This window comes from Chroicocephalus ridibundus, chromosome 2 (genome assembly GCF_963924245.1).
Source record: "Chroicocephalus ridibundus chromosome 2, bChrRid1.1, whole genome shotgun sequence".
NCBI classification, from domain to species: Eukaryota; Metazoa; Chordata; class Aves; order Charadriiformes; family Laridae; genus Chroicocephalus; species Chroicocephalus ridibundus.
Window position 1 is genome coordinate 12499422 of NC_086285.1, and position 18243 is coordinate 12517664.

Here is an 18243-nt window from a genome sequence, read left to right on the forward strand (position 1 = left end):
CCGCGGATGATTTACATTTGGGAAGACATGGGTGATTTCTCTGACAGACAGCTGCCTCTAATACGTACACTTGGGTGCTGGTCGTGATTATTATAATTTTGAAAGTGAAAACGTGATTAGTGAAATTATGATGAGAGACTCCTTTCCCTGTTGCCCCCGTCCTTCCCTCAACAACTCAAGGGTCGTTCTGTAGGAATATCTCTGAACAGAACGGCACCTGCAGCTAATGATTTTCCTAGGAGCCTCTTAATAAGCCGGAATCCTACCCGTTTAATTCACTATAGGACAGCCCATTAACCAAGGCGATTTCTGCTGGTTTCTCTGCCTCCTGTCAGTGCAAATGGGGGCTTTCTACTCAGCCTCCGAGCGAGTCCCTGGCTTTAATCCAAGCTGCCTCTGCCTGTTTTCTCCCAGTGCAGCCTCCATGCTATTGAAGCTGTTTGGCTGTCACTCTTCCATGGTTTGGGTGTTTTGTCATTTTTTGATGCTGGGATGCGTTCGCTGTCAGGAGGAATTTACAGGCACATTAGCTCGCCTGTCAGGGACAAGGAGCCACGCCGGCTGCCGAGCCGAGGCTGCCACATGCGGCTCCTTCATTTTCTGCTGGCTGTGGTGGAATTTCCCAACTGCACTAATTATATTATCGCCCTGATACAAGCCTCTGAACTAATAAAATACCTGTAAGTACTGCTGCTTGGACTTTAGAGCGATTGCAGTCAGTTTTAAATAATTCACTGCAAAATCAACTGGGAGAATACAAAGCTGTGCAGTCCTAACGCCTGCTATTATTATTATGTTCAACCTCAGCTGGGGGAGGAGGGGGCAGCTCACAGTACTTAGAAACAGTTGCTATGTAGGGTTGGAGCAGTCATTCTTTGCACTGGCTTTCAGGAGTTCACAGTAATCAGCACCCATCCTGTTTTTTCTGGTTATTCTTTTTCACTGATTAACCTTGCTCTCCTCCCTCTCCCCGAGTACCAAGGAGGGTCTGTGGCCAGTGTGGCTGGTGGGTTGGGTGACAGACAGCTGCCCTAAGAACACATGGCAGGGCTGGAGGGCAAGGCAGCTCGACTCTTCCTCCAGGAGGCTGAGATCCTCCGTATCACATACGGTCCCGACCTGCCTTTGGGATGGTTTTCTGGGGGCTGAACTCCAACATGAGATTCAACGCCTCACAGCGGCTGAATAGGTCTAATAAGAAAACTCGGAGACTATTGTTATAAAGGAGTTTGGGATGCAATATCATCTATGGTGGCTTTGCAGAGAGTCTTGTGCACGGGAGGCTTGGGGGATTTCAAACCTCAGGGGGACCCAAGGACCTTGTAAAACTGGGCCAAGTGGAGCATGCGATGCACTTCTGCAAAGTCGCGTCTCCCCCAGCACCTCTACACTTCTGCCTTGCCCCTGGGATAGTAGTTTTGAGCTGTGACGAGGAGAATGAGTTTGCAGTAGCAGTGTTTTGCAAAGCCACTTTGCAATGAACAGAGAAGCCCCCACTGAGCCCACAAATGTAATTCATTATTAGAGTCATTTCCACATGCTGGCAGTGGCTAAAAAAGCAGAATTTGTCCCTAAACCTTTGACTGTTATGAATTTCTGTGAGAGAGTTAGGATTTGAGGTTGATTCAAGAGGAACATTTAAGAATATGCTAAATTCTAATCTTGCACTTAAGTTCATTATGTAGCATAACACATGCATATGTTTTGAGCTGACTTTAAGAAGATTTAAGCACATACTTATGGTTTAATATATGCAAAGGGTTTTGCTGAAACAAGGCCTTACTTTCTACAAGAGAAACAGAGGAGCTGTTTTTAGCATGTGAACGTACGTATGGGAAGTTTCTAGTACTATATGCTACAGCACGGCACCCTAGAGAAACTAACAGCAGGCTTAAAAGGGAAGGAGCTGTGTCCACTGAGATGTTAGTAGGACAAAGAAAGAAACAGCAGATGTATAACAAACAGCTGGTTTTCCTGGAAAAAAGTTTAACTGGACTGGATGAAGACTATTCTTTCCTTTTTATGTATAAAATAAACAGTGGTTTGCATCTAACTCGCTTTGCATCTAACTTAGCTTCTGGTAAAATCATCCCTCCAGCACCTGCAAGGCCACTTCAGCAGCAAGGCTGCTATGGTGCTTATTTATTTTAAGAATAGGCTATTGGTTTTATTTTTCTTTAAAAAAGAAGAGTTGGATTTTCTTTTCTTCACTATTGGCCAGTTGGTATAAATAATCCCACTGAAATCAACGTGAATTTTACTGCCATCATTGCGAGAGAACCAGAGTATGGTATTTGTGTACTTTTTGATGGTGATTTTTAGAAAAAGCTTCTCAAAAGGTCTTTCTTGTCCTTCTTTTGTACATCAGAAAATTTACGTCTTACTTTTCATCTTTTTCGTGAAAGTCTTGAGAACTGGAGGATTATGGTTGTCATAAAAATGAAATCTGGGAGGGCTAAGGTTTTTAATCAGACTGGTTAGAAGCTGTCAGGTTTTAGTTGTGCTTTTAGCTTTTATTTAACTCAAGCTCTAGACAATGAATTGTTGAAAGAAAGTTTCCTTTTGAAGTATTTGTCACTCTTGCTTCTTAGAGAGGATAAAGTTCCTATGCTGGATCTCTCTTTCCCAGGAAAAGTCAGGAAAGTCAGCAATATGAAAAGAAGGAAAAAAAATGTAATTTACATATTGCTGCAACTTTGGCTTGTGGATGGGATTGTTCTACAGTTTAAATATCCGAAGCAGTCACCCTATGCGCTCTTTATAGAAATGAAAAAAAATTGGCCCCAGTACATGGCAATTCATCTCACCCTCCACAGACACTTGAGTAGGTCTGCTGAGTCCCACCCCAGAGATGCCCATCTCTCTCCACTGCCGATAAGAGCCTGGGGGATCCAGTTCACGCTCGACTGACTAACTTTTAGACATCTCAAGTAAGGTGTCAAGAAGTAAATTCAACTCAGTGCATCCATCTCTCTTGGGTATTAATTCTCTGTCCTGGCCCTTGCTTTCTCCAGCCTGCTTGTCCCTGCTCTTTGAAGCCTTCATGCTGGACTCAGGCAAGGACACGTTTTGCTTTCACCGAGGTCAATGGCAGCATTTGTAAATTCCAGAAAAGTGGTTCCTTTTCCAGGACAGCTTCATATAGAAAAATAGTTCTTGTGCTGGAAGTTCCTGAAGTTTGAAATCCAGCTGCAGAGATCAGTTTGAGCAGGTAGACTTGGTGGGAGGACGATAAGTGGAAAATAGGGAATACTCTCCATACAACAAACTTGCCTGTTCCATAGGTAGAGATACAAAATTTAAGCTCTTTGAGGCAATAACTATGCTTTCATTGTTTTTTGGGGGTTAGGGAACCATCTTTTTGGTCTCAGTTCATGTACGACTTCGTACAACAGATTCCTGACCTGGGACAGGACTTAAATTTGGACTATGCTCATGCAACAACATAGAAACCATGTTTGTGTTTCCCCCAAGCCTGAGGAGCTGGTGTGCAAGGAGCCCCAGTGGAGCTGAGTTAACATGTCTGTCCTAAAAACTGTGTCCTTTAGCTATGCGGTAGCACCATGTGATTTCTCTGCCAGTGGGAGTTGTCTCTTTTTCTAGAGAGGAAGGGGTAAATGTGACTGCAACGTGCAGAAAATGCATTTTTCATTTCATTTTGAACACCCCAGTTCTCTCACCATATGAAAAAGCTCCCGATGATGGCATAAAACTGAGTGCAGCAATAAATACTAGAACTGAAGAATATATGATAACACAGAGTTTTGTTTCCCCGTGGACTTTAAGGAAGCAAACTCTGATTCGACAATATCTCCAGCTCTGTCTTTCAAAGGTGCTTAGCCTTCACAATTTTGGTTGAGATTTTTGTCATGTGCGCTGGTCAGGGAAGCAGCCGCGGCTGCTCTTGCCTGAACAGAGAGTGATTTGAAGTTATTGTGAACAGAGCTTGTGCTGCACTGAGGATTCTCTTAACAAAAGACTGTTAACATTGATCCAAATAAAATAATAATATGACTGAACATGTTAGGGAGGTGGATCAATACAATAGTTTAAGATACAGTGGTAGCACTTGTTTCCCAAGAGACAGTAGCACAAGGCAAGTACTAAGGCTGCCACACTGCTGAAAACATAATAATTTAATGTAAACTTGAAAGCAATTCAGATTGAAATAGAGAGAATATAGTTTTTGATTAAACCCTTCAAGGCTCTTGTCCCCCTTTGTTAGCCAAGCTCATCTACTCAATATACTCTCTTGCCTTCAACCCCAGCCTGAAGTGAAAATAACTATTATTCCTATTATTGTTGCTGCGGTGCAACAGGATCATAGGTGCTCACAAGAACATACAATCCTGCTCAGATGAATCCTTGTGTCTGTCACCTGATGCAAAACCCTTTGAAGCCAAAGGGCGTTTTTGCACTGAGGTTAATGGCCTTCAGATAAAGTCACACGAAAATGCAAGCAAAAACGGAGGGCAGAAGAATGACCGATAGATAAGGGGTTTTTTTTGTTGTTTTCTTTCCCTGCTTCCTTCATTCCTTGGTTCCTTCCATATAATAACTGCCACCTCAGCTTCACTTCTGCTCAGTTTTTTATAGGATCATAGGATAATTCAGGCTGGAAAGGACCTCAGGTCTCTAGCCCAACCTCCTGCTCAAAGCACTTTGCCAGATTGCTGAGCGTTTTATCCACTCAGGTTTTGAAAACCTCCAGGACAGGATGGAGACTGTACAACCCTGAGGGGTGACCTGTTCCACTGCTTGCCTGTTCTCATGGGGACAGTTTGTCCTCATATTCAGACTGAGCTTCTCTTGTTTCAGTGTGTGCCCGTTGTCTATCATCTTCCCACTGCGCACCTTGGTAAAGATGGCAGCTCCACTGTATTGTTGACATATATTCTGCTGGGTTTGCCACCCCATTTCCAGGCTGACCAGGGGCCGGTCCCTCAGCCCCTCCACACAGGCCAGGTGCTTCTGCCCCTGAGCATTCGGGTGGCCTCTGCTGAACCTGCTTCAGATGGTTGATGTCTTTCCTGTATTGGGGGACCCAAAACTGCACGTGGTATTGTAGATGTGGTCTAATGAGTGCTGAGTGGGGGGGATGATCACATCCCTTGACTGACTCTTCACACAGCCCCGGATCCTATTGACCCTTTTTGTTGCCAGGCACACTACTCTCTCATGTTCCGCTTGCTGTTTGCCTACAAACCCTGTCCCTTTTCAGCAGAGCTGCTCCCCAGCCAGTAAGGTTCCAGTCTGTGTTTTTGCAGGTCATTCTTTTCTCCTTGGGGTGGGACTTTCCATTTGTCTGTGCTGAGTTTTCGGTCAAAGATCCTGCTGGCCCAGTCCTCCAGCCTGTCTGGATGGCAGTCCAGTCCTCCAGCATATTGACTGGTCCTCCCCACAATTTTATGTCCTCTCCAGAGCTTATAAAGAAGCACTACATAGCCTTTTCCAGATTGCTGACAGTCACAATTAGCGAGGTCCCAGGATAGACTTCTGCGGTACCCCACTTGTTACCATCTTCCAGGCAGTGTATGACCCATTAACTATCTAAATAGTAACAAAGTGGGTTTGACTGAAGACAGGAACAATAATTCCTCTGTAATGACTCTACATGCTATAACATTTTAAAACATCATAAAGGAGGAGTGAGTGATAGCATCTTGCACTTTGGCACAAAGTTTACTGTACTTTTAACACTCATTGCTTCTCCAGTGAGTCAATGCAGGCATTAATGATCAATAAATCACTTGCTAGAGGTATTTCAGCAGCAACAAGGAAGACAGGAAAATGTCTGCAGTGAGCAAAATGCCCCCCTTCCAGTCTCTGGCCAGTGAATGATGCTAATAAGCCTGCACGTAAAGATTTGTACAAAATCATCAGGCTTCATAAAACCCAACTTTATGAGTCATATCTAATAGCTGCTGAAAGAAAATCAGCTGAAGTAAAGGAGCTCATGACCCAGCACTCTAGACTATCTAACTCTCTTTTTTTCTCTGTGCAGTGTATTGGTCCTTCATCAGCCAAAGACTCAGAAACAACAACATAAAGGAACAAAAAGTTCAAATGTCTGGAGGATGGATCTGTTCCACTGAAGGCCATATAACATTCCCCAGGCATCAACAGAATTCAGTTACCTTAAGTGTAGCTCCAGCTGTGAGTAGAGGAAGTGAACAAATGCCCTTCTTGCCACAATTTCTGCATGGCAGTCGTTGACCGCGAGCCCTTGGTCATTAATGTATTCCCCATTTATACATTTGGTACCCGAGGACAGCACAATAACCTGAGCTTGCCTGATGTCCAAACCTGTAGGAAGAAAAACAAAAGGGTTGTGAAGTTGCCAGGGGTGAGTACGATATCATAATTTTTAAAGATCTCTCAGCCCACGCTTTGATGTGTCAGCCCAGACAGCACTAATGGGATGCTTGTAAAGGTGATGATACGGCCTTTGGAATATGCAGGAATCTCACATCTCTGTGTTATTAGAATAATAAGAGCTCTATTTCAGTCTTGCTGCTAATTCCAAGATAAAAGCTTGCCACAAAGTTTACTTGTTAAATCAATAACTACATCATAAGAGAGCACATGCTGTAGGGAGGTAATAAAGATCTCCTGCAGTGCTGATAAATGGCCAGGTTTTTATGAGCTGTTGAAGACATTTTCTGATGGGAACACACACTCCCTGTAATGTTAGTTTTCATTGCTGTTGCACTGTAAGTACTAAATAAAATGCAAGTAACACTTCTGGAGCTGCTCTTTAAAAATTTCAGAGAACAAACTGATGTGACTTTCAGTCCAGTTTATTTTTCCTTTCTCCAAGAGCAGTTACATCGGTGCCTTTTCCACTGTGGTCCCAGGGACGGATGATTCATCACTGAGACCAGCTTTGTTCCTCCCGTGCCTCTCCAGATAATGGTGATGGCAATTGAAAGACATGCCTTTCTTGGTCCAGATAGAAACTTTCTGGGATTAAAACCTGATTTCTTTGGAGTCAGCAGCAAAATGCCTACAGACTTCAACAGGACCTTGCTCTAAAATGTAGCTCATTCAGCCCTGTGGACAATTTCAAAGAAGACTTAAGAATGAACTGAGGCCAAACTGAAATGATTTATTAAACAGCACATTTCATGATGCATCTCTCCGAATACTGAAGAACAGAGGAGCAGTTCTTGGGAAAACTGGACTTTTCTGGCTGATGGGTGCTTCCTCTAGATGTGACAAGGAAGACTAAGAGTGTCGGACTGTGCTTGACAGCTGTACACCACAGTGTGTAGGCAAACACATGTACAGTATAGCAAGTCAGACTGCTGGGGTTGGCAGGGTTGTGGCCGTGTAGTGTCACCTGAGATGCCCTCCGGTGTCCTGACTAACCTCTGGCTGCTGCTCTGGGGAAGTGGGGGTGTCCAGGAGGTTCTGCACCCTCCCCACACATCTCACGTGGAAATCCATAAAGTGACTCAGTGGAAACAGATCCCTGTGTTTAAACAACTGAATCAAGCCCTCAAAGTCTGATGAGTCAGTGACGAAGTCAGGCCTGAGGCTGCAAGCACCCACAGGGGGAATGGAAACAATCTCACCATGGGTCACGGTGATGCTGTTTCTATGATGCTACTTTAGCTGTAGAAAAGCTTCAGGAATTATTTTATAGAGTCAGCAATATTACTTTTTTCTTATGATGAAGCCTATTGAACAGTAGAATAAACAAACATTGCAGAGGTTTTTTGAGTTGGAAGCAGCATGGCTGAGGCCATGTTCTCTCACGATCCATTGGTGTGATATGAGAAACAGCTGAATGGAGAAGGAAAGTATATTTTAAACGTAAAGAGCTAGTGCTGGCAGTGATGTGCCAGTTAGTAAATAGGACCAGTAATACTTCATAATCTCCACACAGCACTGGGACTAGCGGTTGGTGACATGTTATAGCACTGTTCCCAGGCTTAACATATACAACAGCAAATAATACCAAAATCATCTCATGCCTATATCAATACGACAGCTACATCAGTAATCCAAAACTTTTAGTAATATTGTGGCATTGCAGCATTGTGACATTTGTAGGAGAGGTGTAAGTATTGTGAAAAATCCAGTTAATCACATCTGACCCCCTCGTTGTGACAGTCTCATCCAGAAGTTGTTGAAGGTACTAGTGACAAAGTACACATCACTGTATGCCTGTGCCAGAAGTTTGATCTCTATTTGTCACTATAAATGTGGCCCTAAAAAAGTGTTTGGGAGTATTTATTAAACAAAAAAGAAACAAAAACAAAACGAAGAAGAGCTGGCAATCTAGAAAATCCAAGAAGAGGAGGATGGGAGCAATGGGAGAATGCAGTGGGGAAATGCAATTACGAAGTGTTTGCGTTTATTCCAGTTTTATTACTAGAGAAAAAGTTGAGGTGGACAAATGGCTCCTTCCCTAAAAGAAAAGTGTTTGTACACTAGAGTTGTTTTGATGTCACTTTGCTTTAGGGTCAGTGCTTTCATGAGAAAAATAACAGGTATCTTAGATCAGACAGGTGTCCATCTAAGTTAACTGCGTCTTCCACATGGACTAACACCAAACATTTCATGAGGCACTGCCTGCAACAGAGGTGTCTGAGTCCTGCTCAGCATCTCAAAAAGTAGCATATATTTTTCTGAGCAGCATATAGTATTTTCCTTGGTTGGAAGGTCCATGATAAGAATCAGCAATTTTTTTGTTCTACTTTATTTATTTAAGAACGTAGACAGACCCTTATTTTCCTCAGGACAGCAGAAGGACACCAGGGGGCAGTTCCCTTGTTCAGAAACCCATGAGCCTCTCTGCCTGCACCTGAGGGCCTCCATCAATACTCCTCAAGGCAGTCAGAGCGACTGCTTCCTTCTCCTTACATTAGCATACCACTGATGTCCCTCCCCGTCTCCCCCTTCACCTCACAGTCAAAGCACCAGGCTCTGCAAATACAGAGCAACCCATCTGGGGAAGTCATCCTGCTCTCCAGGAGCTGTACCTCACTCACCCCTCCCGATCAGCCCGCTGCATGGTGTGACGCCTTTTATTAATTCAAACATTTTATCCATAAACAAGCTTAACTCTCTCATTTTTCTAGCATGAGTGTAAGATGAGGAATGCACCCAGGATTTTCTGTGAGGTCTGGATTTATTCAGAAAGGAAACACAAAGGCGCCCAACACCTACTGATGCAGCAATGATATGAGTCCCTCTGATGTTGTTTGCTGTCGCAATGTCCACGCGCACAGTAATAGCAAGTGTGCTCGGGGTGTTCATTTTTGGGTAAATTAACTCCATATGTTGGCTTTCAGTGATACAGGGCCCCAGTCGGTAGTCACGTGTGGACACAGCCTGGGGTGTCTGCCAGTCCTGGCAAGGTGCACATGTTTGCAGAACATCACTTAGATGTTGCCTGGGGCTGGAGGCGATGGCTTCCAAGAATTTGCAGAACTAGTCTGAGTGTTAAACATTAAAAATCTCCATGTATTTTCCATTTGTAATGACAGAAAATAATCCATGTTCCTCCAAGCTCAGAAATACCCAAGAGTTATGTTTCACTACTAGGGCACTCAGAAACACAGGTGTACATGACTTATGCATTAGCTCTGAAATATTTACACCTCGCTGGGGAGCCAAATGGGGAAAGTCATCTGTGACCACTGTAGCACCATTCAGTGCTGCACTGAGGGCACTCAGCATGATGAGAAATACTTCCAACAACCTGACAGTTGCCTGATGTGTTCAGGAACATAGATGCTAACAGATTGTCCTCTTGCATGCCTTGTTTTGTACATGCATAGAGTTGGAGGTTTATCCCCTGTAAAATGCTTGATATTCTTTCCAGTGAACATAGGAGGAATTTGTCTCTGAGAATAAGACACGTGATGCCTAGATGATGAAGGCAAATTTTAACATTGACTGATCACACTGGCATTTTAGGCAGCATTTCCAACTCTTGAGCCTAGATACTTGCTGCAGTGATTCAGAATTAATAGGTACTTCTGTACATTTGTCTATTTTGCATAAAAAACAGCCATTACTAACTCGTTATTAACGTTTACTTCCTATTTTATTTTGCCAGCAGAATACTCGCAATTTCTCAAGTGATCTCTATTTACGAATGTCAAGCTACCTCCTAAACACTGATCAATCTAACCTCAGGCATGTGGCAGATCTAGACCCAGCACATCATCAAGATGTGCCTAGGAAAGCTTTAGCGTTGGGTGTGGCAAAATCCTAAACTAGCCCTAACCTGGCTCCACCAGCCCTATGGCACCTTCCCTGCCTCGGGGTGGGCAGCAGGGTATGATCCTAGATGAGGATTGCTCTTGGCAAGACCCATGTTCTTAGGGAGGGGAGCCAATCTCAGACGAAAGCCCCAGGGATCTAACTGTGTTCAGGTCATTTGACAAACAAGAAGAAATGGGCTACATTATTATGACCTTAACTCCTGACCTGCTGATTGTCAGAGTTCATGAGGCATTTCTTCCCCTCGCCGCCTTCTGCGAAGTAATGTTTGAGGAGACATTAGGTTAAAAGTAACTAGTGAACGATTTATAACAGGCACCTGCATTAGGTTTCTATTATTTGCCTAAAGACTCCTAATAGTTTTCAATTTGAAAAGGAAATGGAGCAGGGGAAAGGAAATTGGGGAGCTGTGTCAGCAGCATACCGGCTGGGTCCTGGCTAATGCCGTGCTGACGGGAAGAGCCGGGAGAGTAGGAAGGGAATTCACCACGTTTTATTTTCAAAAATTCTGCCAATTAATTAGTTGGATTATAGAACAAAAATGTACCCATAAATGACACACCGTCTTTGATCGCAGCTTCAGTCTAATGATCTGGTGAGGTAATGAGTTTCTGGTGCTCGGCCGAAAGCCTGAGCTCCCCTTGGGGTCTACTAGGCAGGGTCTCCTCTCACAGCCAGGCAGGGGGACCTCGACCCCACTAATGTTCATTTTTTGTGTGTCAGTGATAGTCCAGACTTACGTCACAGCTGAGCCACTGAAAAGAAAATGGGTTTTATTATAAGCCATTTTCAGTTTGCTGACACCAGCGGTGGGATTCGTTTCAGCTATTCTGGATAACTAGAGTTTAGATGTCTGTAGCTAAGCTAATTGCAGTAGAGTCTCTTTATAGCCAACGGAGAGGAACTTTCCTGTGAGGTGATTCATTTGGCCTATTTTAGATATTTGCTTTTGGATAGTCTGAATTACACCTCAATATTGACAGCTTCTCTTCATGAACTCTGAAGACCTGTAGACAGCCAGCAGAAGTACAGTTTTCTGTAGAGAGCTGCTAGTGGGAAGATTTCTCTCATTGTAAGTAATCAAATATGCAAATTAAAAGTCCCCAAATCATAAGATGGCAAGCAGAGCAAACCTAGTGCCTTTTAAATTTTTTTTTTCCTCATGTTTATACTTTTTGCGGTATTTTTTTCGGTCTTTTCTCCACAACAATTAAGGATAATTGTTTATATTAATGTTAATATATTCATGGCTGGTCATATTGCCTTGAGCTGGGCTATTACACACAAAGCAAACAATGCTGTCTTCCCTACATGATCTTCCAAAACATCAGTGCTGCAGCCACAGAGCTTGCAATAGCAATGATTCAGAAAGATGCTGACAGAAGAGGCAGTAAGTAAGAAAGAACATGAAGGTTTGCTCAGCAAATAAGTTGGATATGGAGAACTGGCTGTCGTCTTATGGACTACAGTTATGAGCTGTGCTTTCAAGCCAGTCGTGGCCATAAATGCAAACTGTCTACACCCATCTGCTTCGAGACGCAGCTCTACCAATAAAACCAGAGAGTTTTGGCTAGTCTAATCAATGTTTCTACTGACTTTAATAGAGTTACTCTCACTTCTAGTGCGCTATGATCATTAAGACCTTCCATAATACAGAATTTGTAGCCCTGCATATTTATGTGTTGGAAAAGGAAAATCAAAATCACTAGGTAATTGCAAGAGGTGTTGACTGTTACGTGCAATCAGAAAACTGCTTTTGCTGACATGAAATCTGAATCACAGCGGTCGTACATAGAAAAACTTCTGTGAAATTCAGTGAGCTTAATTCACATTGGACAGGATGGAGTTTGCAACTGCTCATGCCAGCATACAACTGGGATCACACTTTGGCTTCTCAGCAGCTGGCACAACGCGTAGAGAAACACCAGTCAATGTGCGAGCGCCTATTTCGCTGCATGTATTAGACCCTGCTAGTGGTAATGAAATCTATCTTCTTTTTCAACGTGACACCGTGATGACAACTCACTGCTTGGAATATATGCATTTTAAATTAGAAAAAATAATCAGAAAAATCAGGTTTGATTAATTAAAAAAAAAACCCACCTCTTTTATTGGGTTGGAGACAACTGACACAAAATCCCATGCAGTAAAAAGGAAAGCCAGAAATAATGATAGTGTAACATCAGCCCTTGTGAATAATTCATGGGGTACAATTTCATGTTATTTTAAATGGTGCTGCTTCTTTCTCTGATAAGCAATAATTTTATGCTCTTTCTTTACCTTTTTTAACAAATCAGTCAAAAGGATTGTCTATTGTTATCTACAAAAAAGTGTATTTGGAATAATTTTCAAGGCAGTTAATAGAGCTCTGATCACAGAGGAGTGGTTGGTTTTTTTTTTTTAATACCTTCTACTCATAGCTGGATAAGTTCAGGTTTCCATTTCAGGTTTGTTTAGGGAAGGAAAATTTCTCGATGCTACATAGCACTGACAAGTCCCGCATTATTTTCTGTTATCTTCTTCCCTGGCAGCTCTACCACATCCTTAGAATGGCTTTAATTTTGTAATAAGAGACAGTCAAGACACGAAAGGGCAATGATGCTGGAAAAGCTGCCTGTGGGGACATTCCGTGGGCACAGTCCTGAGCCCCACAGCCCCAGGGCAGGTCCCCAGCTGGTGCAGAGCCCTGCGGGGGACTGTGCCACCAGGCTGCAGACAATGTCCCACACAAAACACTGCTGCAAAAGAGGCGAAGAGCTCTTCTCATCTCCTCCCTGAAAAAGAGCAGGAAAAGGTCACGTTTCTCTTAAAAGGCGTTGAGAGAGTTGTCCCTGTTGGTTAATGCTTGCATGGTAGGTCTATGGTTAGAAGTGAGGGATGTGTTTACCCAGGTCCACCAGTCTGGGCTCTCTCCATTTTGCCCGCAACTTGGTGATGCATCTACAACCCCCCTCTTTTCTGAGGTTTCAAGAGGAGTGAAATCAAGATGCATGTGCGAGGAGGGAGCTGAGAGGGTGTTGCACAGCATAGCCTGCCCTCCAGCTTCAATGTAGAATATGCACTCCTGTCACAGGGAGCTCTGCTGTCCCCAGCTCCCCAGCAGGGACAACAAAAACACACTCCAAATGAATAAATACAGAATCATAGAATGGTTCAAGTTAGAAGGGATCTTAAAGACCATCTAGTTCCAACCCCCCTGCCATGGGCAGGGACACTTCCCACTAGACCAGGCTGCTCAAAGCCCCATCCAGCCTGGCCTTGAACACTTCCAGGGATGAGGCATCCACAACTTCTCTGGGTAACCCATTCCAGTGCCTCACCACCCTCACAGTAAAGAAATTCTTCCTAATATCCAATCTGAATCTCCCCTCCTTCACTTTAAAACCATCCCCCGCCCGCCCCCCCCCCCCGCCCCCGTCCTATTGCTCCACTCCCTGATGAAGAGTCCCTCCCCATCTCTCCTGTAGGCCCCCTTCAGGTACTGGAAGGCTGCTATAAGGTCTCCCCGGAGCCTTCTCTTCTCCAGGCTGAATAACTCCAACTCTCTCAGCCTGTCCTCACGGGAGAGGTGCTCCAGCCCTCTGATCATCTTTGTGGCCCTTTGCTGGACCTGCTCCAACAGGTCCATGTCCTTCCTGTGCTGAAGGTTCCAGAGCTGGATGCAGTACTCCAGGTGGGATATGTAGCCATAAGACAAGAAGCGTGGAGGGTAGGCATGATTAACACCATGCATATAGCTATTATCAGCAAGCATTAAAAAGCCAGCCGTAAAGACTGTGCTGCAGCTCAATTTCTTCCCCCCTCCCAATTTCTGCTGTACCAGTGGTGGTGATTGTGATCATTTTAGTGACAAACAGGAGCTTCAGTGAGTTCCTGGCTGTATCCCATAGCTCACAACTGGGTGTCCCAAGGAGCTGCCCTGAGGTGGATGGCAGCAGCTGATTTGAAGAAGTGCCCAAAAAAATGGGAAAGAAGCAGCATGTTAAAGGCTTATGAAATGTAAGAGCAGAAGTCTGAAAGACAAATACCTGGCTAGCACATATTAGGAATAAAGAAATTGCTAACAGTGAGGTTAAAGATATTTAGGAGTATAAATGGAATGTAGGCTTTGAAATGCTGGAGCCGCGCAGGGATTTCTTTTCCTGACATCAAACTGTGTGTTATGTGAAAGTGAATATATTATATTTCTGTGGGAAGAGAGGGTGTAGAAGCAGCCTCTGAGAGCTTTGTATTTTCTTCCTTTATTAATGTGTTGGGTAATCCTGCCTCTGACTGTGCTGCCTAGGGAAGGCTGTTCTCTGCAGAGCTCTTCATCTCCGTCAGCGAACAAGCAGGAGCAGCGGCACAGTCCTCTCTTCCCTGATCTCTGACCCCTCCGTGCAGGGTATTGTCTGAGAGTGGCCGTGGCTCTCCTTTCACAGCCCGGCACAGGAAACTTCCCCCAATACCACGGGGTGTTCCTTTGTGAACAAATTCCAAATTCAGTTCTGCCGGAAGAAAAATCCCTTTCCGACACAAGCCGGTTTTGAACTGCTTGATCACATCGTCGGATGCCTGTAAAAGGACTTCTGCACTAATCCATTCTGCAAGACGGTTCTATGCAGGTCTTCCCAGTAAGCCTCATTCACAGGGAGGATTTCCCAGCCCCGAAAAGCATGGAGATTGCCAAAGGGGAGATGAATCAGAAAACATGGGGGAAACTGCTGAGGGCTGCAGAGGAGTTACCCCACGGGAAAGAGCACAAAAATGATGTATGTAATACTTTGGTAAGTGACAACTATGAATGTGGTATAAGTTCCTCCAAGTATCTGAGGGGTGCAAACCCAAGGAGAGAGGTGGGTTCTAAATGGACAATTTAGAGCAGTATAACTGAGGACCTGGGATGAACTCACAGAAAATAAAAGTCAGGCTGAATAACTGGTGAGAATTATTAACCATGAGATCCGTTAGACTAGAATGGTCTCCCACGGTAGTGTTGCAAGCCCCATTGCTAATTGATTCATTTAAATCTAGACCAGAAAAAGCACTCGGGAATGCACCACGGGGAACAATCTTGCGCTTGCAGGGAAATGGACTGGATGTTTAGTGGTCTTTCCCAGTTTTAATTTCTATGGTCCATTTCTCTCCTCCCCTTAACAGACGGACAGGATGAAATCCCATCAGCTTTGATCAGCTCCTTCCACGGGAGCGTGGAAGGAGACAGTGCTGTGCTTGTGAGCACCAGTGCCCTTTCCCGTCCCTTCCTCAATGGGGGCTTTGGAAATCTGGAGCGGGAGATGGGACAGTCAGACCAGGCTCCTGCATACTTCATCCCCATACCATATCCTCACGGATTTTTTTTTAACCCAAATTGATAGTGGCAGAAACAATGTTATTTGAGGGTCCTTTCCCTTCCTGTGAGTTGGAACATTGTTTTTCTCCTCTGGAAAGGAGAGCTCTGTAGGGGCTTACAGATAATTACTAATTTTAAAACAGGGCTGAACTGCACTTTTCCTGCCAGGTCCTGAGTGCATATGTCTGTTTTTCTCTAATAAATGCTACGCCACTGATAACTGAGCATTAAGTAAATTGACAGTCTTATATGCTACTAAGAACCTTAATTGCAGTGAGAAAGGTTGAAATCCTGAATGTGGATTTTGGCAGATAAGCACAGGAGGAACTTTTTTTTTTTTTTAAAAAAGAGTGCACTTAAGAGTGTACTTGCATTTAAAAAGTCTTCCTATGTGTTTTACTAGGTGAGTAAAGTAAAAGCAATGGTTGATGTCACTAAGCCTTTATTCATGCAAGAAAATTCTGTTTTTAGGATGAGATACACTGTTTGTATTCAGATTGGGACAATTTCCAGTTTGGCTTATCACAGAACAGAATGAAAGTCTGAACCTTCCAGGTCCTTGCTTCACTCACTTAAGGATGGAAACAGTAGTGCTTATTTTTCATTTACATGTTTTATGTTAATTATTATATCCATCCTTGTGGCCAATGCAACTATATGTGACACAAAGCCAGGGCCTTGCCGGCATCCAGGTTTTGGGAGGTGTTAGTTACTATTTCAATCAGAAATATTCTTTAAGCAGCAAGAACCTAAGCCCAGAGACAGTAAATGGCCTGGGATAAAAGGCTCAGCATCTGAGAAGAGCTAGCTGCTCTGAAATGGAAACCAGAACAACCAGTGGCCACAGCAGGGAAGATGTTTGCCACTGGAGCTGCCCAGAAGGCACTCGTAAGAAGTTCTGGAGACACCTACAGCTTGTGCAGCAGGTGGAAAATGGGGGTTCAATTCCCTTCCCAGGCTGCGTCATTGTCCCATGGGAGTGCCTGAAACTGCTGACATGAGAGGGGTGTTTTCCCCTGTTCTTGCTGAGCCTGTGCTGCCAAACAGCTAAGAGGACAGAGTTGGGTTAGCCAATAACAGCAACGAGGGGCTGTGCGATGTGCTGGTTGGGGTCCTCACCTCCAAAAGTGAAGCCCTGGCTCCGTACTTTCTCCCAGCTGGTGCATGCAATTTATCTAATTTCTGTTTAGTGTAAAATGTATAATCGGGCCTGCACAGATGACCTTGAAACTGTTTTCCCCCACTCTGTGCAAGTACAGCAGGCTACAGGGCTGTGTCCTATCTCATATTTTCCATTTCTAAGTAATGTATCTTGAACTATTTTCTGTTCCTTAGCACTGATTTAACAGAAGAGATGAAGAAACACCCAACGTTGCTTTTGTAGGAGGAGTGCTTGCGGTGGCATGCCTAAGCACGTATTTTCAAAGAAGTGATGAATCTGGTGGACCCACAGTTTTAACTAAAAAACCTCAGACGTTCTTTGAGCAGAAACCTAAATCTGTTGGGCTGCAGGGATCCTGGTCTGCCCATTATAGGTCCACATTACAAAATCCAGGAATACAGTTGCAGCTGTGGAAAAGAGATGCTCTTATGGAGTTAAAAATTATTTATACAGAATCTGAAGATTATCGGTTTAAGGTTTATAACCAGAGGAAAACAGATTTCTGAGAAAGAGTGACAGATATGGTTTCTAACTACATATCTGTTTACCTATTTTAAAATATTTTGAGAAAACCTGTCATCTGGTGGTGATGTGTCAACCTGGGCACATCTAAGAGGTGGATAATGTTTCTGGGAACGTCAAATGACTTTCTGCCACATTCTTAAGAGCATCAGGCAACAGAAGGTGAAGAGACCTCATGAGATTTTCAAAAGCATGTCAGCAATTGGGCACCCAATTTCCGTCTTGGGAATCTAAGTCTCACTGAAACCCTGACTCTCACTGGGACTAGGCTTTTAGCATCCATCTAACTATGCAAATAGGACCCAAGAGCCTAAATTACTCCTGTAACTCTCTTCTTGAAGGGATTTCCCCTAGGCACTAATGTGTAAATTATTCACAGTTCCTCTAACTGATTTGGCTACTTGAATCCCACCTGAGATTGAGCAAATTGATAGGACCTGAATTTTCTACTATATTTTACTACTTTGCAACTTTCCTATTTAAACTAAGGATCAGAAATCAATTGGCCATCAATATTCCTGACTGTACTTAGACGTCAGGCTTTATGGGTCTTAACATGACTGTAAAGATCCATGGAGACATATTGTCTACTTTTTTCTGTTATTCCACTTAGCAATGATTAAGATCCGTTCCATGAGATACGGATAATAATTTCTCATCTTTTATCACAGCATGAAATTGCTATTTAGGGCTCTTTTGTCCAGTTCATCTTTATTTCATACAAGATAACTGAGAAGACCTCCTAGTTTGCTCTTAACATCAAAATGATTGTCAGCCTAAAAAAAAAAAGATAGAAGAAGTGAGAAAATTGAAGTAAGAAATCAACTCATAACCTTTTTCTATGAATGCCACACTCCTGTGAAAAGGACTGAACTTTCTTAATGCTTCATTTTTAACAGAAAGCATGACAAAAAGTTCCTATCAGTATTTAAACTGCTAAGATTTGTCAAACACGAATGGGAAAATAGTGTTTAAACAGCAGTCTCAT

At 43.6% G+C, this 18243-nt stretch overlaps 1 protein-coding gene across 1 annotated transcript in view; it reads right to left on the minus strand.

The window, feature by feature from the left end:
• The window catches only part of ADARB2 (adenosine deaminase RNA specific B2 (inactive)), a 321998-nt gene that overhangs the window by 39958 nt on the left and 263797 nt on the right, over window positions 1–18243 (minus strand). The window contains exon 5 of the mRNA XM_063324450.1: window positions 6138–6306. Within this exon, the coding sequence (XP_063180520.1) occupies window positions 6138–6306 (169 nt within the window). The remainder of the gene's footprint in view (window positions 1–6137; window positions 6307–18243) is intronic.